Source organism: Elaeis guineensis, chromosome 2 (assembly GCF_000442705.2).
Source record: "Elaeis guineensis isolate ETL-2024a chromosome 2, EG11, whole genome shotgun sequence".
Classification (NCBI taxonomy): Eukaryota; Viridiplantae; Streptophyta; class Magnoliopsida; order Arecales; family Arecaceae; genus Elaeis; species Elaeis guineensis.
Genome location: NC_025994.2, coordinates 123,351,591 through 123,378,536, shown reverse-complemented (window position 1 = coordinate 123,378,536; position 26,946 = coordinate 123,351,591). Strand labels below are relative to the sequence as shown.

Sequence of the window (26,946 nt, the reverse complement as noted above, 5' to 3'; positions counted from 1 at the left end):
TTCTCTCTCTTCCTTCCTTCCTTTTTTTCTTTCTTTTTTTTTTTTAAAGTAGTTACTCTCCTTTTACTACTACGATAACATTGAGTCTTGTTTGTTGAGTGCCTTATCTCTCTCTTAAATTCTTAAGTGCTATTAAAGAGAGTGGTTGCATGTTTATTCATTACTTTAATTTCCAAAATATGCGAACTATTCATACAATGGAACTCAAACTTGGGAACACCTTAATCACATGTCCTTGCATGGAGCCTCAGTAGAGCATGATAGCTCCAGTTATCACTAAGCTGACTTCTCTTATCCACTGTTGCAGCCTCATGAAATCTGCAACCTTTGAGGTCATTGAACCCCATGATGGTTCCTTTTTTAATCAAAAAGGGGTTTGTGTTTGTTTACGGCAGGTGGGTGATAGGAGATATTGACAGGCAGCTGATGAATGCTGCATTTTGTGCATTAGTTGTGCTATGCTGTTTGACAAAATTAATGTGAATTTGTTACTCTAAGTAGGTAAGATATGATGTCCTTGGCAGCTATAATTCTGAAAGTTAAAGACATTAAGAACTAGAAGGTAGCATTGTGGATGCAGCAGTGTGATGGTAAGGACAGAGACAAACCATACCAAATTGTGGTATGCCACAATGGTCTTGAGACTGCAGTGTACAACAGACTAGAAAGTACTCATTGTTTTTCTTCGATGTTGATAGAAGACAGATGGATCAGACTATTGTCCTTGCTACCCAGTTCTCCACAAAGCTAGTAACTGATGTTCCCAAAAGAAGGGGCACCCCAATTATCATTTTTATCTTTGCTACCACATACAAGTTTTTATTACAACTTTTAGAATTGTTAGATAGGTAGAAAACATTTGGTGTTTAGCCATCCTTACGGTTTCAACTATCAAGAATTGGCTCTTCTCATGGAACCCTTAGGAATGGAGTCATATCATTCAGTATTGATGTGACATGGCCTTTTCTACTTTTAACATCATTAATAGGTGCTTTGAGGATCTTGTTATACTAAAAAAATGACCAGATATTGTAAGTTTTTCTGTGCACTTTAGGGGATTGCTTTAGTTTTGGCTTCAGCTTAATGGATGGAAAGTTGTCTTTTTGGATATTAGGAATTTCTTTATAAAGTTTCTGACATGCTAGATAAGGGGTGGTAGTGTTTTCATGCCATTTGAATCATTTCTTTGTTATGTGGTTGGCATCTGCTTGATGCTTATTAATATTCCAGGTTCTCTGTTACAAAATTGTAATGTTCATTTGAAAGTTTTATGTGCTGATACACGCTTCTACAATACCTTTTTTATTATTTGTTTGATGGATTCTTTCATGAGTAATGGTGCATCTGTAAGGTATGCTAAGAGTAGTTTGAGGAAGTTAATAGTAAAAGAAGTCAACCATTGTAATGGAATTGTTGGAAGAAGATTAGCTTGAACTAATTCCATGTGAAAAAAAATATATTCCTCCCCTTTGTTCAATTCAGAACTACTTGATGAGTTTTGCTCTGGTATCTCTTATGCTTGTAGGGGTTATTGTGCAAAGTACTAGATTTCTATTATTAGTGGACTATGATGAACCTAATCCTAATTCATGCTGTTGCATGCATCCATTGAACGGATATGTCGTTTGCTCTTTCAAACAGTGTACGCCATGAGTACAATGACTGGGATGATAAGAACCCTAGATTATTGACATGTAACCCAAGCACCAAATTAACTCCAAATGCCCACAATCCACAGGAAGTTGCTGATGATACATTTATTGTATTCACTTATGATGTTACCTTCCAGGTATTTACTCACTTCTTTGAACGTGCTTTCTTTGACAATATGTGGTGCTAACTTCCACGGCTTTGCCTCTCCAGACTAGTAATATCAAATGGGCATCTCGTTGGGACACTTACCTCCTCATGAGTGATGATCAGATCCACTGGTTTTCTATTATTAATTCCTTAATGATTGTTCTCTTCTTGTCTGGAATGGTGGCAATGATTATGATGAGAACATTATACAGAGATATAGCAAACTACAATCAATTGGAGACTCAGGATGAAGCCCAAGAAGAAACTGGATGGAAATTACTCCATGGTGATGTGTTCCGGCCACCAATCAACTCTGGTCTGCTCTGTGTGTATGTGGGAACAGGGGTTCAGTTCTTTGGGATGACCCTGGTCACCATGATGTTTGCATTACTAGGATTTCTTTCTCCTTCCAACCGTGGGGGTTTGATGACTGCCATGGTCCTTTTGTGGGTCTTCATGGGCCTATTTGCTGGATATTCCTCAGCTCGCCTTTATAAGATGTTCAAAGGTACAGAGTGGAAGAAGATTACTTTGAAAACGGCTTTCATGTTTCCAGGTATTGTTTTCACCATCTTCTTTGTGCTGAATGCATTGATCTGGGGTGAGAAGTCTTCTGGTGCTGTTCCCTTTGGGACTATGTTTGCGCTAGTTTTCTTATGGTTTGGCATATCAGTACCACTGGTTTTCGTTGGCAGTTACCTAGGTTTCAAGAAGCCAGCTATCGAGGACCCTGTAAAGACCAACAAGATCCCAAGACAGATACCTGAGCAGGCTTGGTACATGCAGCCAGCATTTTCTATATTAATTGGGGGTATTCTTCCATTTGGCGCTGTCTTCATTGAGCTCTTCTTCATCTTAACCTCCATATGGTTGAACCAATTCTACTACATATTTGGCTTCCTCTTCATAGTCTTTGTAATCCTTGTCATAACTTGTGCGGAAATTACTATTGTCCTCTGTTACTTCCAGCTCTGCAGTGAGGATTACCACTGGTGGTGGAGAGCATATCTGACTGCAGGTTCTTCTGCATTGTACCTTTTCTTATATTCGGCATTCTATTTCTTCACTAAGCTTGAGATTACAAAGGTTGTTTCTGGGATCCTGTACTTCGGCTACATGCTGATTGGATCTTATGCGTTCTTTGTATTGACGGGGACCCTTGGCTTCTATGCTTGCTTCTGGTTTGTCCGCAAGATATATTCCTCTGTAAAGATAGATTGATTAAAGGGTGAGCCAGCGAGTTTTTATTTGGTTCCAACTAGCATTTCAACATAAAAGGCTGGTTTGTTGAGCTGAGGGATGATTGGTTAAAAAGTGAAGATGAGGGAAAGAAAGAAGACGAATGGAAGAAAGTTATCTCAGTACCTGCTGGAGGGCTGTGGAGCAATTTCAGGAGTTGATTATTTTAATTATAGGAATCAGGATAGCATTCTAGGACTTGGCTTGTATCTTCATATTCCTGTTTTCTTGGAACTGGTTGCTGTTTCATTTCTGTTTCATATGTTGTAACTTCTTGCTTGGACTACACCATTTCAGTGAGCAACTATATATCTTAAAATAAAAATCATGCCAGACTTGCTAGATGGAGTGAAAATTTACATGGTGATGTTTGATCACTGTCTTGTTTGGTCGATTCCAGTCATTTGACACTGGATTGCAGCACGTCAATATGCTCGTGAACCTTGGAAATCTTTGGAGATGGTTCATTTGCTGTAGCATCTGCGTTATATCCCACAAATTGCCAGATGCCTGATTTCTCTGCAGTCGGATGAACTGCCCTTTGTCAGCCATTAGAGTTGCCTCACAAACTTGCGAAGCTCTCAGCTCTCAATTTTTTTAAGGTAATAAACTCTCAAATTTGTTTCAACCGTTGTTCTGCAATTGCCATCCTACTATATGTCTCAACGTCACTCACATCTGTCCGGTCCAACCGTTTCCTCTCTTTCAATTACCTGTCTGCTTCATATTTAAGGTGCATTTGATTCCTGGATGGCCAAGGAGGTGTCGCTACTTAACCATGAAGCCGGATAAAGTGCTGTTTGGATATAACTCACTTGACCATATCTTTTGGAGAAATGGAAGGAATATTGTTTGTTTGTCAAAAACTTTAGTTAAATGCCATCTTTTGAATTATATGGACAAGAAAATGTAACAATAAAGAACGGTAAATGTGAGGGAAGAAGGGTAAAATGGGGAGAAAAAAAATGAGGGATGCAGGGCTTAACAATCTAGTTGGTTATTCTTCCTCCTACCTAAAATATCTTTCACCATGATTGGTTGGTTAGGGGGCGTTGCCTGGCTAACTAAACAGTCAAAAAGTTGGCGAGTAACATTGGTATCCTGCAGTCGGTGCACCAACAATTGGTGCATTTCCATACACCGCCTGTCGTTCTTGGGCTCTCACCGGAAAGTAGACTTTTTCATATCAGATGGACATGTGTCATTCCATCCTCCTGTATCTGGAACTCCCTTGGCCAGCTCTAATGGTACAGTTTCTTTCCTGAGGGAAGGGAGGGAGGGAGAAGACACAACGTAAGCGAAAAAGGACAAAAAGAGAACATGAACAACCAAATATATATAAAAAAAGGATAAATATCCAATATGAAGGGAGGAAAAAATTGGTCCAAAAATTGTGGACTGGTTTGATTGGCGGGAAGTGGGGGGGGGGGGCGGGGGGGGGGGGGGGGAGCAGGAAAGTGAAAAAAATCTAATCTTATTTGGTTAAAGTTTTCAAATAAAAAAATTAAAAAAAATTATTCCTATAAAAATACAATTCCCATAACATAAATTTTTAAAATTCTCTTAAAATAGAAATTAAAGACTATTTTCTCCAAAAATATCTTTTTAAACTACCAAATGATTTACAGTTGAACAAACATTTTTCATATCACAAAATCTCAAATCTTCCTCCACCATGATATATGTCAAAAATATCTTTAACCATCATAATTTTTTATTTACAAATAATGATAGCATGTAGAGTACGATAATTTTTTTTTATATATTAATGATATCTTTTTTTTAGTTATCAAATGAAATAAACATTCTTCCTGCCATAAAATCTCAAATAGCCAAAAATATCTTTAACGATAATAATTGTCTGTGACACTGTCAAACATCGCAGGAGTGCAACTTTGGCTCTCTAGTTTTCGAGAACAATACGAATGTATCAAATAATCCAACAAATGCATGTGTATGCCATCTCGCCTAGCATTTATCACACACTAGAGAAGCCCTTGGATGTCAATGGAGGCTAATTCAAAGAGTAAGAACATAAACACTTCATGAAACCAAATGAGTTTTATACATCTATCGACAAGCTACACACGTAAAACAAAAAAAAAATGAAGCAGAGTAAGAAAATAAAATTATTCGTTACGGGGTCATTTCTTAACTAAATATAACCCCTCACAAAAAACCCCATAAATTAGAAAAAGCATGAAAACTAACATCCAATTTCCTCTCATACAACCAACATATCATATACTCACAATTACATAATCTAGATACATTCCTTGGCTCCAACCTTAACATTGGCGAGGGCATCTCAGCAAAACAGGAGACTTGAACATGGCTTCCATTTTAAAAAACCACAGCCAAACACAAGAAATGGGGTGGTCAAAAGTCTATCCTTCATTCCGATCATTGTTTTAACGGGCTTGAGTACTCAGCCCCACTCTCTGACGAGGTTATATTAGAAGATGCATCAGATGTTGAATTGTCATATATGCCATTCCTGAACCTTTTTGAAGCAAGTTCAGGGTTCCTCCGGGGTTCTGGAGCTGCAGCCCTTTGGCCCTCATCTGCTAGCCTCTTTAGTACGTTCATTACTGTCGGGAGAAACTTCGTGGACAAGGAGAGGAGACCAGGGAGCTGCAAAAAAAAAAAAAAAATACATGCAAATAATCAAAGTCAGAACTAAAAAGGTATTTTCAGCTCGGCCATAGAAAGAATGCAATTTGACTTTTATTCCAACACTCACAACGCCATTTTGGAATTCCCGTGGGATATCTAGCTGGACCCAGATGGCCTTGCCCAATAGAAAGGCAATGAATATGACAGCAAGGTAAAGAGGATTTCTGCCAATGGAAACAGCAGAAGATTTAGTTCAAGCCAGAAAGAGGCAGAGTTTTGCCAGATATATTCAACTCATAAATTCAAGTAAATTACCTTAAAAGTGTCATAAATTCATTGAATCCCAAAACAAGAATGGCAACAATCGCCCATGGAGGGGGTAACCAGTTGTTATTACGCTTATTGGCTTCCTGAAAAAAAATATTAATAAACAAGTTCCGCATAAAGTTTGCATGCGACATATATCATTAACGATTGCAACACTTGCTATCATTGGCATCTTAAGATTACCATTATGCAAGGCATGCATGGAAGAAACATTAAGATCTTCTTAAAAGAAAGAAATCTACCAAATATTGTTTACATATGTAGTTATATGTAAAGAAGGTGTACAATCTACAATGTGAGAATGATAATTGCAGAGGCCTCAAGACTATATTGTTCGGAAGTAATAAATATCAACTGCTTCCTGCTATTTCCAAAAGAGAATAAACTGCAAAAACACCTACTCTTTCTTAATGCTAACATCTCTCGCATCCCTCTTTTCTTTTGACAAAACTACAACAAAATAACAAACACTAAAGACTCTGCATGCCATGCCAATGTGGTAAAAAAGTATGAAGCTAGAGCAGAAACACATAAACAAGCCGAAAGGAACCCAAAAGACAGAATAAAGGAGTCCCCATCAGCCTCACTATAGAACACCATACTTGATAAAGTCTAGAACTCAGCCAATTTGATCCTACCAAGGCATTTTACACTTGCCTATTTGCTCCCAAATGGATCACCAGCAACAGAAGATAACAAGGTCCACTGTTTTGTGCTTCAGATGTGCGCAACTAAACCCTACTTTAGATCCTCTCAAAATTTCAGAGAAAGACTTCACCACTCATCAAAATGTTTATGAATCACAAACTTACACAAAGAAAGGGAGAAAATCTACACTTACAAAAGGTGAAATAGCAATCCTCCATATTGCAATGATAGGTAGTCGATGGCTTTGTTCTCAATTGCACAATATATGGTAATTCAAACTGCCAAACACTAAGCCCTCTTCATGTAGTTGTCATGTAGGGACAGCTTCATGCAGTTGGCCATCAGACAGCCAAAGACTTGCCCCGGCCCCCAACAAAAATAAATAAATAAAAAAAATAAAATCCTCCTCTCTTCACAAGGTTATCGAGGGTATGGACTGACCAAGTTGGCGGTCAGCCAAATGCTTGGTAACTGACTAGTAGCTTTGGCTTTAAACCAGATAGCACAATGCACCATCTCCGGTACCTCCTATTGCTCATGTTTAAAGGGGGTTGGCAGTTAATGAGATCTGGAAAGAGGCAGCCTCCTTGATGTCTAAAGTCCCTGCAATGGATGATCTAACAACACACAACGGCAAACCTATTGTATCACCATAATATCTACTACTTGTATATTAAGTCAGGTAAAATGTACAAATGAGAGCGCAGACATTGGTTTGTGCACATGTATGTTTGCAAGCCTGCTTTTCTACCAAGTGTTTTATATTTGTGCTGTAATATTTATGGCATTGATCCATCACAAGTAAAGCAATAAAGAAGCATCTGTATCAATAATTAAATGCAACTATAGAAAAGAAATGGTTGGGACGACAATAAAATGCGATAAACCACCTATAAAAGAATAGATCCATTCACAAGTAGAGGAAATTCTCCAGTTTAAAATTGCAATATAATGTAGTTTTATAACAAACTATTGCTAATAAAACCCTACTTCCTCACCAAGCAAGAGTTATCTGTTCATTTGTAAACTCGTGTAGACATACAATAGATTTAATCAGAGCCAGCCAATACCGAGAATAGTGAAAGCAAAAGCCAGTGGCAGACACTACATAAGCAAAAACCAATCAACATTCAGATGAATGAGATACTTCCAGTCCAGGCAAAATTCTTTAGTTCAAACTGGAAGGCACCATACTTTTTATCACCTAGCCATAAATGTCTTCTACATATTCTTAAAAACAAGCTTTGACAGCATAAATAATTTTTATTAAAAAAAAGGGTATAATTTTGAACCTAATTCCCAGAAGACACATCATATTAGCATTTTATACATTGATGGGTTTTTGATAACAACAACACCAAGTTGAGTTATCACCGTATAACTATAAGTCTATAACCATAGAAAATATCAAAATCTTCAGAAACTCATCTAATTTTTTTAACAATTGACATCCATAATTTGAATAGATAGGGTAAACAACATCAACTATGTCAAAAAGATAAGCTTGAGAATATACCTGAGCAGCAATGGCCTGAGTTACAGTATACTCGGTTTCTGCATTGAATTGCCTCCACAAAGACTTGCATTGGACAGGTGTAATCAAAGTTTTTGTGGGTGAAACCTGGTCAAAAAATAAAACACATCAAGCTAAACTATCAAATCATAATTAAGAGAGTAGCAACCTCAGAGAAAATGGAATATGTAAGAAAAATGACGTATTTTTTTGCTTTCAAAATGAAAAATATAAGGTAGAATTTGCATGGCTGAAGAAAGATGACCACAATTATTGCAGTTCTTAATACATAAACAAGCAGGGTCATTAAGTGCAAACTAGTATATAGTACCACATAGTTATGACTAAGCTCAGAATATGCAATTTGTGCAATAGCTGGAATTTTTGGGCTAATAATGTGTCCACATGTGTTTTTTTTTTTTTTTTTTTTTTTGGGGGGGGGGGGGGGCGGAGGGGGAGGATGGACTACGCTCCTTTCAAGAAGGATGGTATCTCCTTCTCTCGAGTCCAAAGTCAACAATAAGTCATCCAAATCAAATGTCCACACCATTGATTATGATGTATACCATTAAAAATACCTAGAGACTGAACATCAGACATTTTAGAAGTCTCTAACTTATGCATCGTGTGAACAGAAAAATGGATGATTTTCATTGTGCTAGCATGCCATGATACATGATAAAGCATTTAAATTGAAAATTTATCTTATTGATCATGATCTATACACGCTCAAACATGTACACATTCAAAATCAATAAATTTTAATGTTTAGCTCATAGCAAAGATGATCTCGTATTAGAGGTGGTAATTAGGGCTGGAAACAGGCTGAGCCATGCCTCAACCTAAGCCTAGCCTGAAAAATTTTCTTTGGCTTCATGTAGGACTTAGGCCCAAAGATTTTAGAAAAAATGAGGCCCGACCTAAGCCCCAGCTCGAGCCTAACCCGAAACCCAATCGAGCTGACTTGAATCAGACGTTTGGGCCTGGAGGTCTGGTTCTGCTGCATCTGGTAGAGGTTGTGGGGGTGGTTTGCTCGGAGATCCATGTCTCGATGAAGAAGACACGCATCTGGCTCAGCACCTTCAACTCCACTTAGGAGGCCGTCGGTTCCTACGATGTTGTTGCCACTAGCCTCCATGGCTGCAAAGCCAAGATCAATTTCCCCACCCCATGCCTTCCCCTCCTAGTCGCCGCCCACTCTATCTCCTCCCCTCGTCATCATTGCCGCCACCACCACCTTCCCTAAAACCCCTCCCCTCGACAGTAGCAACCACCACTCAGTTGCTGGCCTCCTATAGTCACAAAAGCACTATGGAGTCCTTCGACGAGCCTCAGCACTCCTCTATTGCTCCCCCCAAGTCCCAGCTCAAAAGCCAGAAGGTTGGTATGTTGTGCCCTCATTGGTGAGGAGGATTTGCATAGGGATTGCAACTCCTCATCCTCCATCATGGATGATGATCTCAAGGACATTGCATCAAGGGAGATGATTTTAGTGATCAAACCTTCGAGGGAGATGAGAGATTGGTGGTCACGACTGGGGAGGATTCCAGGACTCGGCCTATTTTGGAAATCAATTTGGGCTAGCTTTGAGCTTGAGTTTGGGCTTGATGAGGGACTTGTCCAGGCTCAGGCTTGGGCCGTGCTAAGGATATACCTGAGACTAGCCCAAAAAATATATGGGCTCTACATGTAAGACCAAAACATTGGACCTGGCCTGTAGCCCAACTAGAAGTCAGCCCGGCTCAAACGCACTGCCAACCCTAATGGCAATGTTTAACCATTTAATCCGTTTAAATTGTTTCAATGTATCGTAAATTGGGTTAGATTACTTATGTAATAAAATGGTTTGGACTTTTGACCCATTTAATAAACAAGTTGGGTCCAAGTTGACAGATTTTTGATCAATCCTATATCCAACCCAAAACTATATCTGCTCCAGCCCGACTAGATTGCCACCCCAATCTCACATAATTCTAACCATTCATTTTTTGCACTACTAAATCTATAAGTTAGAAACTACCATAGTAAATGATTTTTGGTTTTTAAGCATTCTTTGAGGTACAGATCATGATCAACAGTGATATGTCGTTATTAATTTTTAGCTCGAGAAAAATAGACGCCCTCTCATCTCAAGAAGAGCAAAGTTTGTACATGTATATATGTTACAAAGACGGTCAATAAACAATAGCTAGATTTTGGGCTGACTCATGCAAAACCACAAGACTTGTGTTGTTGAATGATGGAGGCAGATTACTGATTTTGTGTTTATCTATTTATCTATCATAATTGACAGTAACATTTCATTATTGATCTTGGACTCAATAGGAATAGATACCCTCTCACTCGAGAGGAGCAAAGTTCGTCTATGCATGCATGCAGTAATTCATGCATGCATGTATACATCTAACAATACCATAAGAATTCTATATTGTTGAACAGTGAAGGCAGGTTATACTAATTTTGTGTTCATCCATCTCATTATAGATTTTGGACCCAAGAGGAGTAAATACCCTCTCATCTCAAGAGAAGCAAATACCATAAGAATTCTGTGTTACTCAAGAGTAGATGCCCCCTCATCTTGAAAGGAGCAAATACTCCCTCATCTCGAGAGGGGTAAAATTCATATCCATCCATCTATCTATAGACTCGAGAGGAGTAGATACCCTCTCATCACGAATTTTGTGGAGATAGATACCCTCTATCTCGAATTTTCATTGTTTGCCTCTCTCGTTATTAATGTCAGACTCAACGGTCAATACACTATAGTTAGATTATAGATTTCATGCTGATTTATGGAAAACCACAAGAATTTTATGTTGTTGAACAGCGAAAGCAGGTTACTAATAACCAGGAAACTGAGATTGGACACCATCTTCTTCTTCTTCTTCTTCTTCTTCTTCTTCTTCTTCTTCTTCTTCTTCTGTGCATACGTTAGACACTCTCTTTACCACAACAAGGTGGCCAATTGACTACCAAACGAACACTGACTTGATCACAATACCATAAGCAAATAGCTTATAGAATAGGTCATAATTGCAAATGTACAAATGTCCTTCATGCCTAGTACAAGAAAAGCTTTAGGAACCTAAAGTAAAGCTAATAACAGTTATCAAAACTGCAAAGAAAAACAAAGGAAATGCAAACTGGGTTACAGAAAAAAATAGGCACATTGCCAATGCAAGTGGTGGAATCTGATATCCAACACTAAGTGAATTTAACTGACAAAGACATGATTCTTGAGCACATATATGTTTTAAAGATATTAAAACAGGCGTCCAAAAAATTGATCACCTCTTCCCACGAGCTTGAGGCTAGTGGATCAGATGATTGGATGCTTCTATTTGCATTGCCACTCTTAGCAGTATCCAGCAGAGCAAGTGAGAGAGTATTCTCAACGTTATCAGACTCATCATCCAATCGAATTGCAGCCATTACAGAGAGCAACTTCAGGGACTGCAAACAACTAACTTTTTGCATTAAATATTCAAACTATAAATTTAACAGTGTCAAAATAATAACATTATACTTATAACAGTTACTATCCATGACATACCGCAGATCGGGCAGTTTTTGTAATTGCTCTGATGTCTTCCTTTCCTGTCCAAACTCTTGGCATTGAGTCAGAGTCATGGCTGAACAATGTTGTAAACCTGTAAAAAGCTACAAAGTTAATCTAATTCTGAAAACAAAGGCTATTACAGTCTAAAAGGAAAAGAAAAGGGGCAAGAGCATGATACCTGTCCTTCATACGAATCAAAACACTTCCAGCTTCTTCTTTAGTCTTAGATTCAACAACGTTTCTAGCATACTCCTGTAGTTTTGCAATCATTTTATCTGTAGTTGCCTGGTCAATATCAAATGCTGAGAGGGCAGAAGAAAAACCAGAGATAGCAGATTCAGTTTCGCGCTGGAGAAGTTTTCTTATTGCTGGCCAGGTATCATCACTAGCTGCATCAAGGAGAGCTTCCACAGGTTCTGCAAGAGCTTTATTCAGTTGCTCCTGCAAGTGTATCAGTTCCTTATTAATTAATGACAGCACCTATAATTACATTTTGCGAGATAATGGCCATCTAAAATCCAAAGGTATTGATATTTTTTTCTCCCCAAGTAACTTATCTACTTCTTATCAAAATTTACAGATAAATGGTATTAATTTTTTTTTTTAGTTAAGCTGTTAAAAGCACCTTCTGAAGAGGGTACATTTTGGTAGATGTTAGGAATAGCACACCAATTTTTCCTATCTCATTTTTATGATCTCCCCTCAGCCACTTTGCTTTCCCAGGACTGAGTCTCAAACTGCAATCATGCCCTGCCTTTCTCCTCTTTCATTTTCTTTTCCTCACGATCTAATCCTCTTTCACAATTCTACAACATATAAACTAGCATGATCCAATAAGGTCAGCTGGAATCTGTCTTGATCATCCCCACTAATGCTTCTATTTCTTCTCCAATGTCTACTATAACCCAATGAGAAAGGAACAACAGATGGATGACCCCAAATTACGAGGAAAAAAAAAGTATTGAAGGAATGGCCATGATGTTCTGGGAAGTTTGGTCATCTGATGGTCATGCAAAATGGACCGAGTACAAAACACGATATGAGAAGGAGTAGACTAAAAATAGAGCTGCAAATGGATCAGATACGGATCAGATAATAGTATCACCATATTTGTATCAATATTTTCCAACAAATATGGATATGAATATGGAAATTAAATGGATACCAAAATTAGTGTTGATATTTGTCCAAACAGATACAGATACAAATCGGATATTAAGCATATCTATATTTATTTTAAATAGAAATGGATACAACTCCGATATTAGTTAGATCCATATTTTCTTCTAATATGAATATAAATTAGAATACCGGATATTACTTGGATGCAAATAAAATGTCAAGTATGAAAACTAAATAAATGACATAATTATAAAGAAGGGGTCCAAAATCTACTGTCAAGATTGCAAGTGATGCACCATAACCAGGTGATGGTCTAAGATGTACTTATTAAACTTGCATAAAGACCAATTTGACCAAAGATTTGGATCACCGATCCAACCTGATTTCAATTAAAAATATATTAAGAACTAAAACTATTTAAATAAAATATATAATATAAAGTATTAAATGTTTTCTGTATTAAATGCCATTTGCAGCATAAATAAAAAGAACCATGAATTATCTATTTTTAAAAAACTACTAAAAATATATACGAATATAGGAATATGTTGAAATTATTGAAATCTTTAACTATTTTAAACAAAAAGCTTTTCAAAATATTATAAAGAATAAAATGATGTTATTCATTTTTTATTTTTTATCAAAAGAAAGAGGATTGAATTTTTATGAAAATAATTTATTAAAGTATGAAATACCTCTACATGTTTGAAATGACCATATTTTATAATGTGACAAAGTTTTTAATAAGTATAATAAACTATAACTATATACTGGAAGTCAATGCTGTCAAGGTGGCCAAGTAACAGGCAGCAATATTATATAATATCCAAACTATTTCCAGCCCTAACTACAAAACCATGCACCTTAGATTTCTATTTTCAATCTCTCCACCAGGGATGTAAGATTTTTAATATTCTTGTTTTTCCTTTGCTTGATGAATAAATGCATGAAAATTCAGGTGTATTATGTGGCTAGCCAATGGTGCATGCTCAAAAAAATTGTGGGTGGCTATATGATGGAATTGATTCCAAAAAAGCAGGCAAAAGAAAGAACAAGAAAACCACAATCAGGATTTTATATGATGCAATCAGTTGTTATTATGATCTAAAATAATGGTTGTTGTCATGTTATTGGTCCTGCAACAATTTTGAAGATGTCCATGACACCCGCATATAATAAGTGCATCTACATACATATATATATGTATGTATGTATATAAAACTAGCAGCTATTTTACCTTTCTACCATTCGTTCAAATCAAATGACAGCTTTTAAAATTTAATCTCCATGATCCTAAATTGGAAAGCAGATTTGGGAAAACTTGGGAAAACTACTGGTATCTTAAAAAAAATGTTCCTGGAAACCATACTCATATAGCATAGAAAAATCAATTCGTACCCCCATGTGCATTTTCACATTCCCCGATGATGGAATTCAGTCAAAAAAAAGAGAGGCCAAAATACCTCATACTGGGCACTGAGTTCAGACAGTTTTGCAGCACGAACTGAGGCAACATGTGCATCAATATCACGCCGAAGCTTTTCCCGAAATTTCGAAGGCTCCCATCGTGCTTGTTCAATAGCTGCATCTGCAATCCCAGTAACCACACACCAGCAGGGAAAAGAAGGGACAAAAACCATTAACTAGTTGCACTGACAAATATAAGTTAATAGTACATAACAAGACGATGAAAAGATACTCCCTGTAACGAATGGGAAAAACATGAAAACAAGTAACATAATTGAACTCTTAAAATGCTACCTTCGCAGCCATTCTCAAATTTTGACTTGAAAGATTGAGCACAAGTATGAGCAGCAACAGCAAATCCTTCTCCTCTTTCCAGAGCCTTGGCAAAAGCCTCCTTAAAATCATCTAGAGTTTTAGACCGCAGATGCCCCAACATAGACTGATAGGCAGGATAGACCATCTAGAAAGTACAACAAATGTAATCCATCAGAAACAAATGGCCTCAAAATAACTGCTACAAACTCAAAATCAATCGAATTATATGCCAAGAAAACATGGAAGACCTCGAGTACTTGAACCAGTTTATAATGTGCTGAAACCTAAGTTGCAGAAAGCTTGCAAAATGCAAATACAAAATGGCTCCTGCTTCGGAAATGCAATCATGCACTTAAGAATATACCTTTAGGGACAACAATCCAAATAAGGAAATATGTTGCAAACCCACTCTTTTTTTGATCTATGTTACATAACTAGAAATTTATATACCCCACTTTATACTTGATAAGTCATAACATACATTTCACACATATATATGTCATTCCATAATGCTATAGTGAATCCTAAAACTCAATAAGTTAACAACAACTAAGAATTTGTGCCTTGAGATTATTCTTAACATCAGATTAGTAAGGCAAACTTAATATTTATTATTTGCAGTATCCCACCAAGCATAGCCATCTCGAGTTGAATGCCATGTGCACAGCACGCATACAATCATCTGCCACTCAACAAGTCATGGACCATCATTGCATGCAGAACTGACATGAACATCCATATGTGTTGTACAAACATTTCTTAGGCTCTCCAAGCATGTGAGACTCTGTAATTCATAACAGAATATCCCTCTATCCCAGCTCCAGCTTCCATTATCACTGCATGAACTAAGGCTGAACTGGCAAACCTTTTTTATGCAGGAAAAATCTAGCCTAGCCAATTAGAAGAAAATTTTCAGTATCTCAAGAGTACAAGCATTCGGCAAGCTTACAATTTGATAAATTCATAGTTTGGCAAGGTCTTTAATGCCTCATCAAGCTGAATTGCATGATCATAACAAATTTGTGAGTTATCGAAATATAACTGAAGTTTTAATTCGAGTATACAAAAGAACCTTGCCATTTTCCAGCATTGATACTTCTTTCATACTTTGAGAATGCACAAGAACAATTTAATATATGAAAATCTCACAAGGAACAAACATAGATGCCTATCAACTCTTCAGCCTACAATTCAGACATAACTGCACCTCTTCCGAATCATAAATTTGATGTAAGAAGCTAAAATCTCTGAGGATAATCTATGGCACTCCCTATGTGAACTCAATCAGGCACAGCTCCCATTGGGCATGGCAAACTCGAAGAAATTGATCATATCCCACCACAGTAGATGTACAACAACTATTTTCAATAATCCAAGAGTGGCACAAGGTCTTTGTAGATTGAAGTACCGATATTACTCCAACCATGAAAACATTAGCATATTATCTACAGACAAAGCTCCCACAGCAGATGTACAACAAGCATTTTCAATAATCCAAGAGTCACAAGAAGTCTTTGTAGATTGAAATACTGATATTACTGCAAGCATGAAAACAATAGCATAGTATCTACAAACTGCTGAATGCTGATGCTCAAACATGGAAGTTGGGCCTGTCGTGAAGAACAAGCATACGTATCAACTCAACAAGTCTACGTTTAGAGGTAGCACTTGTATCGAAGATATTAGATAATTGTGACAAGGACTTCTCCAACATAGACTATCACAAGCTATGCTTCATCTAGAGCTAAAGATTCAAAGTTTCCAACAAATATGCCAAGCCATCAACTTAAATCATCCAAATATGGCTAAAAAAACTCAGCAAGTCATGCATGATTTAAATTTTAAGGTCAATACAGATATTATGTATTACGAATACAAGTAGACAAACAAGAAAAGAATATTATCATATATAAAAGGAAAGTTTGGGAAAAAGCATATAAAAATTATATAGGTGAATAAATACAAATGCTTGGAAAGTGCAAGTGACATGAATTACATGTTCATATGGCAGTGAAATATTTGTGAAGTACCACTATCTTGTATGGCATAAATACCATTAATGACATCAACTTGGATTGCATGCTGACATGCACTCAATACAAACATAAATATTTCTAGATTTTAATAATACCTCCAGAAGCTTTGATTCGAGTTGGTGCCTCTTTGCAGTTCTGACACCTTCATCAAAATAAAAAGCTTCCATATCATATCTGCCATAAAAAAAAAAAAAGAACAAATTTAATAGCTCTGAAATAGGACTAGAAACATAGATACCAGCAAGTCAAACTACCGGTGTTATGTGCCCACAAATAGATCTCTTCCACCATCCTCTAATTTAAAAATGAAATCTAGACACTTAACGAACTACAATTGGTTGTAAGAACAATTATAGCCAGTTTTCCTCAAGCACATAATCCAAATGGCAAGCATCAAAGTGCTCAAAATAATCTAAGGGGGCGTTCGGTGACCCAACTTGGATCACCACGGTGATCTAAGATCACGAATGATCCAAATCCTAGGGTGATCTAATCTCTAGTGATCTAAGATCACTATGTTTGGTTTGCCATAGTGCAATGATTAAAGATTCCTGGATATGTACAAGCTACTTGTTTGCTATGCTACGAAAATTCAAGATCACCAACTATATAATACTAAAAATATCCCTAACAACTTGTTTGGGAGTTGGGATTGAGGATTGGGGTAGAAAAAATTTTAGAACAAAACTAAATAGATTTTTTCTCTTTCTAATTAGCACGACGAGAGAAATGATTCTCTTCTCATCCGTGGAGATGACGCCCCAACTATCCCCGCGCATTCCTTTTCTATAGAGAAAACACCTTAACTACCTACCCCACGCGCACGGAAAAAATATCATGGCAAAAAAAATAGTTACCTCTTTCCAGAAGTCTCTCAATCGTGAGGATATTTTGGTTAACATATTTTAATATAAGATCACCGTGATGGAGTGATATTGGGTATCCGTCCTCGAGAGCGGGTTTTCTATCATCATGTCAGACGGTGATTCGAGCAGTAGAGGTGATTTGAAATCACTGCCACGTAAGATCACCATACTGCAACCAAACAACGATAATCTCATCACTTCCACCCACATCACCCTTGATCTTTGGTGGATCACCCCATACCAAATGCCCCCTAATAGGATAAACTAATAAATTCCAATAAAGCAAGCACAATAGCTATATCATACATACCTATGGTAGTAGCAGCTACATTAAACTCAGATCATAAAAAGATCTTGGCCATACACAGCATTTGACTTGACTTCTTTTCTTTGAATTGTCACATAATGACACAGGAAAATGACCCCAAGTTTTGACTATATGAAGTGTTTGGAAGTTTATGAAGTACCATTAACTGTCCAGATGTTACAGTATCAAGAAACTTATATTTCAAAGTGTTCTGCCAAAGCAGACAACAACCAACAAGTCCTGTTCCATCCATTTGGGTCAGCTTCTAGAATCACCCTTCAGCACTTGTTCCTATAAAAAATCAAATTTTTCTAACAATAGAAGTTCCTTCTTATCCTTTCACCAAATGTCCATAAAGGTTTTTCCTAAATATTCCCCCCTTTTCTTAAGCTGCATCAACCATAGGCGAACTTCCTACTGAGCCTCCTCCAGTCATCACTGGAAACAATAAGTGGCATTTGCAACTTATTGTTTAAAGCTGATATATTAATAATAACCACAGGCCATCATTAGTGGTTCTCCATTACTACATGCACCAGCAATGCAACTACTACACTTCCTGGCATTTGCTCATATTTATTGCTCTTTAGTTTTAATCAACAACTGACTAGTTGAACAGCTCACAGATAACCTTCATGTGGGAGGCTAGTCCTACGTATAGGGGATTAATGGTGCAATAACATTTGTCAAGACTAAAGTTTAAAGCTAATATATTAATGCTACCTTTTCTAAAGGCAAAACAGAAAGTTTCTTCCGAAATATTTAGGTTTCTCTTAAGCTCTATTGTCCAGATTATATTGAATTTCTCACTTAGTATGATGATAGCATGTCTGCTTCCTTCCTTAATTATATATTTTTTCATCAGGACAGATTTATTCAATTTAGACTATGAACATTACTTCTCTAGGTGCTCTCCTACTTGATTTTTTCATAGACATTTCAATCTATACATACTAATCAAAAAATTGGACTGCCTTTCCTAAATCCTAAACACAATTTGAACCATTAAAACTGGCAAACTATTCAGCAGATGGTTATAAATAATAAGGATGCTCACCCTGATAAGCACTTGTCTAAGATTGCAGTAAGCTTTTTCCCGAACCCTGGTACTATATCATGTTGAACAGCCTCCTCAAGTTGAAGCCACTCCTACCATGACATAAAGAATGATATACCCCTCATGTTTGAAAATTTCATTGACAGAACATGTAGACATGAATCACAGGATGGACATCAATTACCTCATCAGCACTTATATAAGCAAGTTTTTCATTAGCAATTTCTTCACAGCGTACAGTGGCAACCATAACCTACAGACAGAGGAAAGAAAGACAATTTAAGCCAATAAACATTAGAAATTCAGTCTAGCTATGGAAAAAATAATCAGATCATCACCTTGTGTGCAGGCAAATCAAGGTCCTTATTCTCCTTGATAACCTTCCAGATCTGTTGTGCACTAAATGAAAATCCTGAAGCAGGAACAACCCCCCGGCGATCACCAGCAAGTCCACCAGGAGCAATAGAATGAAAAAATCTTTGCCTTAAACTGGCAACCTTCATAATTACAACATAAAATCAATAAGTAAACACAAAAAAATTCCCAGTCAACCAAAGAATGACAGCTAGATTGAAGTTACATCATCTCAAGTTGATCGAGCACTTCATTTTCCAAATCAATGAATTTATGCTTTTGACAAAAAGAGGTGGACCTGACCTTGGATATGAGTGCATGGTGAAGCAAGATAACAATAGAAACAACAAAAATTAGGCAAGCCATCAATTTGTGGTTCTTTCGAAGACTAATACAGACAAAATGGCACCAGAATCTAACATTGCCATGTCATCACTCTACAATCTAACATTGCCACACCATGATGACATCATTGTCATATCTTCAGCTGATCTAGCATTAGATCTTTATGTTTTAGTAGTAACTATTGATTACTTGAAAATAATAACTCTTGCAAATAAATTACATAGACTGTCATAATATCATCTACATATCATGCCAAAAAGATGAAAAAAAATCATAATAGCCATCTAATTATTGGCATTACCAAATGCTCTTGATAGTCCGACACAAGGTTCGCCATCTCGATACCAGGCCTTGTACTGGTGCTATCCTATACAATGTTGGCACGCCGTATGGCATGAGAGATGGCGAGGCATTCCAAGTGTCGGTACGGTATGGTACAAGACTCCGTAACGGTTATGTATGCCCAGTATGGTACAATGCCAACTGGTATGATAAACCTTGGTTCAACATATCACCTCATGCATGAACCATAATAAAAAACTTTTAGTTAATTAAAGCAGCAGGCATCAAAATTTTGATTTACTGCAGGCTTGTTCTCCACAAAAGGCAGGGTGTTTAAAATGGACAATAGAATGCTGCAACCAGGTTGATTGTGGCCAGTTTTCGAGAATAATTTTCTAGATGACAAGTTTTACTGATGATGCAATCTGATGAAGCATTTTATTTACCTGCTGGTTCCGAAAAGAAGCAAAAACTACACTAGAAGTACCTTCTCTTATTTATAAGCCTGGTACTCAGTTTCTACACCCAATCCTGCTCTTTGGAGTTCATTTAGGAAGTCTGAATTTTTCTTTCTTCTAAAACAATTTGGGCATCCATCAACTTACAATCCAAACTATTGATAGGAGACACCAAGTTAGACACCAAGTTGACCAACTTCTGTTCGAGAATTAAACTACGAATTCCACTCAGTTCTCATTTAAATACGCAGTTAGAGGTATACAACTATGATGAATTTACAATTACCTTTATCTTCTATATAAAAGTAGTTGGAATTTGGAAATAGTTCCACACTCCTACATCAGTTCTCCCTACAGTGACTTAGCAGTTGAGAACTTTTAAATCCTGTAACCCCTTCCCCCCACTGTTTCTCTTCTATTCTGTGCCATATTTTAGGTTTGGATGTATATGCACGTTCTAGAAGTAACCTAGGGGTTAAAATAATAGGTCTACCTCGCTTATCTATTATTTGACACTGTCTATTGCTAACTTCTAATACAGAACTGTCCCATGCTGTTTATAGGAGGTTGATGAGCTTGCTATTTCATGGCTAAAGCATGCCATCTAAATACTCCAAATAATGCAAATTGAATTGGTTTAGTAAAATGGCAAACAGTGCCCATATGTAGCAATGTACCTGTTCTTTGAATAGCTCTTCTTTCTCTTCATAACTTGAAAGAGCCACAACTTCAACCTGATAATAGGGTAACAAATCCAATTTCATAAGCAGCAGATAAATATTACGATCATTATCTCATATTGGTCATTTAAGATAGCTTACATTGAAAAAATCGCTTAGTGGAGTTTCTTTGAGAGCTCGTGGTTTTGAAACAGAATCCCATATCTGCCAAGAATATTTTGATGTTAGAGAAAAGGAAATAGCATATATGCAGTGATCAACCATTAGATACCACGAACCTTTTGAATATCTTCCCTCAAAAGGGGTTCCAAATTTTCTAAAGGAGTCTGGAAAAGAGAAAAGAGAAAAAAATGCATAATCAAAACATGTAAGAACAGTAAGAAGAAAAGAAACACCTTCTCAGATTATGATGAAAGAAAAATGCACCTTGGTTTTATCACGTATGACGAACAATAATGTTGTCTTGCGAGGACTAAACAATCGCATCATGACCTGTTATTACGAACCACATTAAAAATTAATGTGAAACAACTAAAACTATAACACTAGCTAACTACATGGATTTCACACCCCAAACTTACCTGGAATACCGTCTTTAAAAGAGGCTTATTGGCAGCCTGTTCTCGGCCAATATCATGACACCACCTACATTAAGAAGGTAATTGAGAAACACATAAAATTAAATTATTGCAAAATTTAGAAACCTAAACAAGATTAGAAAGGGGAAATAAAATGCATGCTGTACAATGACCAGTGGGCTTACATATTTATCAGCACTATGTCTGAAATAGCCAGAGCAAAAAGTGCACTCTGCTTTTCAAATGCAGTATCGTCCTGAAGATAAAATAGATCATGAATCAGATCTTAAGAGTATCCAAACAACTGATCAAGAGATTTAGAATAGTGATGCAATGGAAAGGCAAACAAAACTCTTAGGAAAAGGAGATGATAGTTTTTTAAACTACATTCAGAAGCCCCCACAAATAATCAAGTCATGACCAATCATTTTCATTTTTGCTAATTGAAAATTAATGCAAGAGGATGCTTATATAGAATACGAAACAAAATCAAGGAAATAATTAACTTGGTGTGGTAGGAAACATTCCTGCAAGAAGTGACAAATAAGGAAAATTCCTGGTCACAGATTATTTCCACATATGTTTTCATGTGTCTGAAAATACAAGGCATGTGTCAGAACCTAATTCTTATGCTTTTTACTCAGACCATTTCTCATTTGGTCGAACACCTTTAAATCACTTGTTTTTGTAATCTTTACACATCTACAACAACTTTTGAACATATTCCAAATCACAAGTCCACCAAATAGATGGGAAGCAATCTGAACGAAACAACAAATCAATAAAATACTTCCCAGTTCCCACATGCCTTAGTTAGACTCCAAGTTGTCAAATAATGGACAGCGGAGTACATAGTCTAAGGAAATGCATTTACATCTTGGGTAACATATAAACAAAATGTCGGAATGGAAAGAAAAAATTGTATTTTACAAATATATTTTTCAATGAGACAGTCATACTGCATAAACTAAAATAATACCTCTCCTCGCTCTCTCCCATCAGTGCCCTCCAAATCCATTACAAGTGTACATGGCTCAATGTCAGCACACCTTGCCAACCAAATTCCTCTAGTAGTTTGTGACCTAAAGAGAAGAATGTTTCAGCTGCATAAACTCAACTTATACAGAACAGATTTTGTAATGCTGACAAAACAAATAGGAAACGATTGAAACTTGCCTTCCTCTAAAAGCATCCATTTCCCTAAAGTTGGTATGGAATAGGTGATTCAAAAGAGTGCTCTTCCCTGTCCAAAATCAAGAAAGAATCATAAAGGACCTTTATCATACATTCAAACATCATTGATTCACATGTATATGATGTTTAGAAATAAGAATTCATAAGCTGGCAGAAGCCTGACATGAAGGTGCCAATGAAACTTCGAACTTAATTAAGATTTAAGACACATGGATCCTAAGCACTTCAATTAATGCATAATTTGCACAAATTGTTTCAAATATATGCTCCAATGTTCCTATCCGTGCAAAAACATATATTTATAGCATGACTGCAAAATTAAAGTATATAAACTATTCGTGGTATTTGAAATTGAGCATACATCCAGCAATATATCATTAACTTAAATTAATAGAAGCAAATCCTATGATCAGCCTACAGCGAAACAATACTAGTAATAGCAGCAACAGAAGCATGGCTGTTAGATACAAGTAATCGGAGGACAAGTGTATATTCTGTACCACCACTGTAAACTTTCAGCACACAAATTAAGCAAAAAATGCTCCTACTTCAGGATCACAAGATATTGAATCTACATTTTTGAGGTGTGATGAATATCAAACCACTGTAACACCTTCAGCAGATAAACAGTAATACCAAACAATGCATATGTCCTCTATCTTAAGATGCATTGCAGAAGATACCTGAAAGCCCACAAAAGACATTTGGTCATGCATCATATGAAAATTTGAAGTCATGGGCATCAATATAAAATATGAGTTATTCTCAAAATTAGATCTTTTTTTCTTTTGGAAGCACCTAAGCCACAATGTATTTTGCCTTGTCCAGTCTTACATGATACCAAACCTTTTACTGAATTCAACACCAAAACAAATATTTGAATTCAGTTTACCAGGTTCGAAAAATTGCAGAGCAAGAAATTCATACGAGTTCTCATCTGAACTTTTCTCTCCTCAAGCCTCTTCGTAAATGACAAATATCAATTTCAAAACACTTAATCTACAAGAGCATACAATCTTCAAATTCCAGGAAAACAGGAAATATTTGTCTTCTTGAAAGTTTCATAGTTTCCAATATTGACCACACCAGGAAAACTCTAGTTGCTATGCACAACCACTCCATAACAAGTTAGAAATGTAAAAATGGAAACAAGAACATTAAGAAGTCAAACAGAACATGCTGTTCAAAGTTCAAATAATTATATTCAAACAAGTTTTTTTTTTTTGGAAAAAAGGCATTCGCAAGACTAGCAAACACACCGCTACTTTGAGGGCCCATTATAGAGACCACCGCATAAGACAACCCACATTCAGCCAGCTTCACCATCTTCATAAACTTTTCGATACCAGAAACATTGAATACGCCATCTCCATCAATGAGTTGGATAGAACAACAATCTTCACCCATTTCTGGAATGGAATGATAGCATCAATATCAGAAGTTACTGTGGTATTATTCACAAAAGAACAGAGGTGAGAATGATAGTTAATCGATAACATAAGATAACCAGGTAAAGAAGCTAATTTATCTGATCCAATATTTGATAACATTGAAGATAACAATGCCGTTATTAGATCACAAACTTGCAAAGTTTTTTAATGCAGAGGGGAAGAAAGGAGTTCAATTGGTCAGCAAATTACTTGACGTGGTTACTAATAGTTGCACAAAGAAAGTGCTTGGAAGGGGGTGCGCATGCAAATGCACGAGCGCGCACAGAGAGAGAGAGTAAAAAAAATTCATAAGTAAGAAATTAAAAACAGAAAATGGCAATCATTTTCCGAAGTTTTCCAATTTAACAAAATCAGAATTTAATTGCCATTACACAAAGGGATTTTTGGAATGTTATTGAATCACACTCTAAATAGGTTCTACAAGTGCATGTCATCAAAATATCACACAACAGCAGGCAATGCTAATCCACATCATAGGATCTGGATTCTGGAGATTAATAAACAATGCATATGTTTTACAGTTCTCGATGAACATAAGTCTTTAAATATCGCCCAAAACACAGTGTACCTAAGACCATTATTGCACATTAGCACGCAAGACAAAAATGTTTTTCTCTTTCCACAAATTACCACCAAGCTTCTGAGAATATCAGAGGAGACAAATAAAATAGGTACGAAACATGCACAAGAAGGGGAAAAAAACTACAGCAAGGAAAAAGAAATCATAAAGTAAGACTGCCTGGAAACTCACTAAAACTTCAAAAGAACAAAAGGGAAATATATTGAAAATTATAAAATATGAAATGGGCTGCAAGGAGCATTAATGCTCCAATTGCTTAAAATAGGATCTTAATGCTAGTATGCAGCTGCTACTACTTTAGAATGATCACAAATCAAATAGTACACAGAATTCCAGAGTAAAGATTATCAGCTTCTTCTTTTACAAGATTCAAATAAACAATACATAATATAAGAGTTCATGGATTGAAACAAGATTCCACTTAACGTATATACTAGAGTATTTTTCTAACAAGGTGCCAATTTCATAATTATTGTGGACTAAAAGGGCATACTTCTCAATAAACACAATTAGAAACAGGTTCCTCAAGTTAATAGTCAACCTTCTTGCTCATAGGTAATCATTAACATGCTTTAAAATGATGATGAAGGAGTTAGAGGCCAAGTTTGGCTGCTGTAACTTTCTCGATATGTTTAGATGATTTGACTGAAACATGAACATCAAAGCTTCACGAACTTGCCCCAAGATCCCTCAATATCAAGGACGATCTTTTAAGACGGGCTGAAACTCAGACAGTTGCCTTGGTATGCAAGAATAGATTCTTGTGCATAATCAAAGCATATCAAGGACGATCTTTTAAGACGGGCTGAAACTCAGACAGTTGCCTTGGTATGCAAGAATAGATTCTTGTGCATAATCAAAGCACTGGAAACTCCAGAGGTTAAAAGAATCGGTACAAGGATTTGCTGCTTTAATTGTTTTTTATATCAGACCACCATTTTTAGTATCTGCATCTTTTCCTATCATTTAGTTCTTCGAGCAAATCTAATCATCGATCCAAAGAAAAAAACAATAAGGTCATTTCATTAAAGGTACATCCTTAATTATGCATGCCATCTAAAACGGTTTTATTTGATCCACGAAAGGGAAATTTCTTTCCCCGTTTTAAGAAAGGATCCCACCCTCTAAGCGAGCTTCTTGATCGGTCGAAGAAACAACACCAGACCAATCAACTGTAATCCAAATCAAATACTATCAAAAGAAGAAGAAGAAGAAGAAGTTTTTTGCCTTCAAGATTGAAATCCATCTCAACAATCGATTAATAGATAAGTCCCTACTCCTAACATTGCATCAAGTTGAATAAAAACTCCTCATTCACAGTTTCGAAAGAAAATAATAGAGAAAAACTAGAACAAAAAAGGGTAAAAAAAAACAAAAGGTAATCGAACCCTCGTCGTCTGAAAGATCGGACCTAAATCTCATCGAAATAAGCGTCAAGAATACAAGAAGTTAAGTACAGATTTAAAAAAAAAAAAAAAAAAAACAAGAACTTCGAATCGAAGGGGAACGCGAGATTTGCGACGCCGTACCCACGGAAGGAAAAGAATAGATCGGCCGGGGAGGTTCGTAGAGACGGAGATCCTCGGCGGTGACCCTATCGCGGTGAATTCCAGGAGCCGGGCCTGCGTCTCCGGCAGCCGAGGTAGAGAAAGCGGAGACGGAGAAAGACCGGTCCAGCATCGCCATCGCCCCACTTTAATCTAGTATAAACCGAGTTCACGAAGAATCGCGAAAGAGGTAAAATACGTCATTTCTACGTATTTGGATACAATTCTTTCTGTTATTTCCCTAAATTTTTTCTTTCTTGAATTAAAAAAAGAGAGGAGATAGTCGTCAAGCGGAAATGGACCCACGCAAATGCACCGACTCATTGACCAGGTTGTGGAACCGCCCACCCGTCCCTGGCTCTGCCCATCTTTTCCTCCCCTTATCTTCTTCTAGGATTTCTCACCGTACTTTCTCTCTTTTCTCTTATCCTCGGAATTACACGTCACACGTGTAACGCCGGACGGTAAAATGACTTCGTGATCATAACTATCCCCACGATCATTTCGGTGTATCGCATTAAGTCCGACCGAACAGGTAACCATCAGTCAACTAATACATTATTGGATGACCCTGATTCAAAATTCAAATCCATGGCATTTATATT

At 36.8% G+C, this 26,946-nt stretch overlaps 2 protein-coding genes across 3 annotated transcripts in view; one reads left to right on the top strand and one right to left on the bottom strand.

The window, feature by feature from the left end:
- LOC105032035 (transmembrane 9 superfamily member 7) overlaps positions 1-3,383 on the top strand; it is a 6,281-nt gene extending 2,898 nt beyond the window's left edge. For both annotated transcript variants that reach the window (XM_010906474.4, XM_010906404.3), the window contains exons 6-7: positions 1,642-1,789; positions 1,864-3,383. In XM_010906474.4, coding sequence (XP_010904776.1) covers positions 1,642-1,789; positions 1,864-3,021 — 1,306 coding nt within the window. In that variant the 3' untranslated portion in view covers positions 3,022-3,383. The remainder of the gene's footprint in view (positions 1-1,641; positions 1,790-1,863) is intronic.
- Positions 3,384-5,057: 1,674 nt separating this feature from the next.
- LOC105032229 (protein ROOT HAIR DEFECTIVE 3) lies at positions 5,058-26,505 on the bottom strand. Its single transcript, XM_010906648.4, has 23 exons — positions 26,324-26,505; positions 24,023-24,172; positions 22,746-22,812; positions 22,549-22,651; positions 21,755-21,825; positions 21,573-21,636; positions 21,418-21,483; positions 21,270-21,317; positions 21,133-21,195; positions 20,989-21,045; positions 19,211-19,369; positions 19,057-19,125; positions 18,873-18,964; positions 16,738-16,816; positions 14,586-14,751; positions 14,288-14,412; positions 11,881-12,143; positions 11,697-11,793; positions 11,435-11,596; positions 8,147-8,251; positions 5,971-6,065; positions 5,783-5,879; positions 5,058-5,673 (listed from the first exon to the last, which is right to left on the bottom strand). Exons 1-23 carry the CDS (start codon positions 26,478-26,480, stop codon positions 5,443-5,445), a joined length of 2,586 nt encoding a protein of 861 aa, XP_010904950.1. The 5' UTR covers positions 26,481-26,505; the 3' UTR covers positions 5,058-5,442.
- Positions 26,506-26,946: the final 441 nt, after the last annotated feature.

Excerpts from the sequence above, each read along its gene's own strand:
- LOC105032229 (XM_010906648.4), bottom strand. The coding sequence starts at position 26,480 with ATGGCGATGCTGGACCGGTCTTTCTCCGTCTCCGCTTTCTCTACCTCG. Across the intron at positions 22,652-22,745 it reads ATGGATGCTTTTAGAGGAAG|GTCACAAACTACTAGAGGAA; the intron begins GCAAGTTTCAAT and ends TCTTCTCTTTAG. Across the intron at positions 21,826-22,548 it reads ATGGGAGAGAGCGAGGAGAG|GACGATACTGCATTTGAAAA; the intron begins GTATTATTTTAG and ends TTTTATCTTCAG.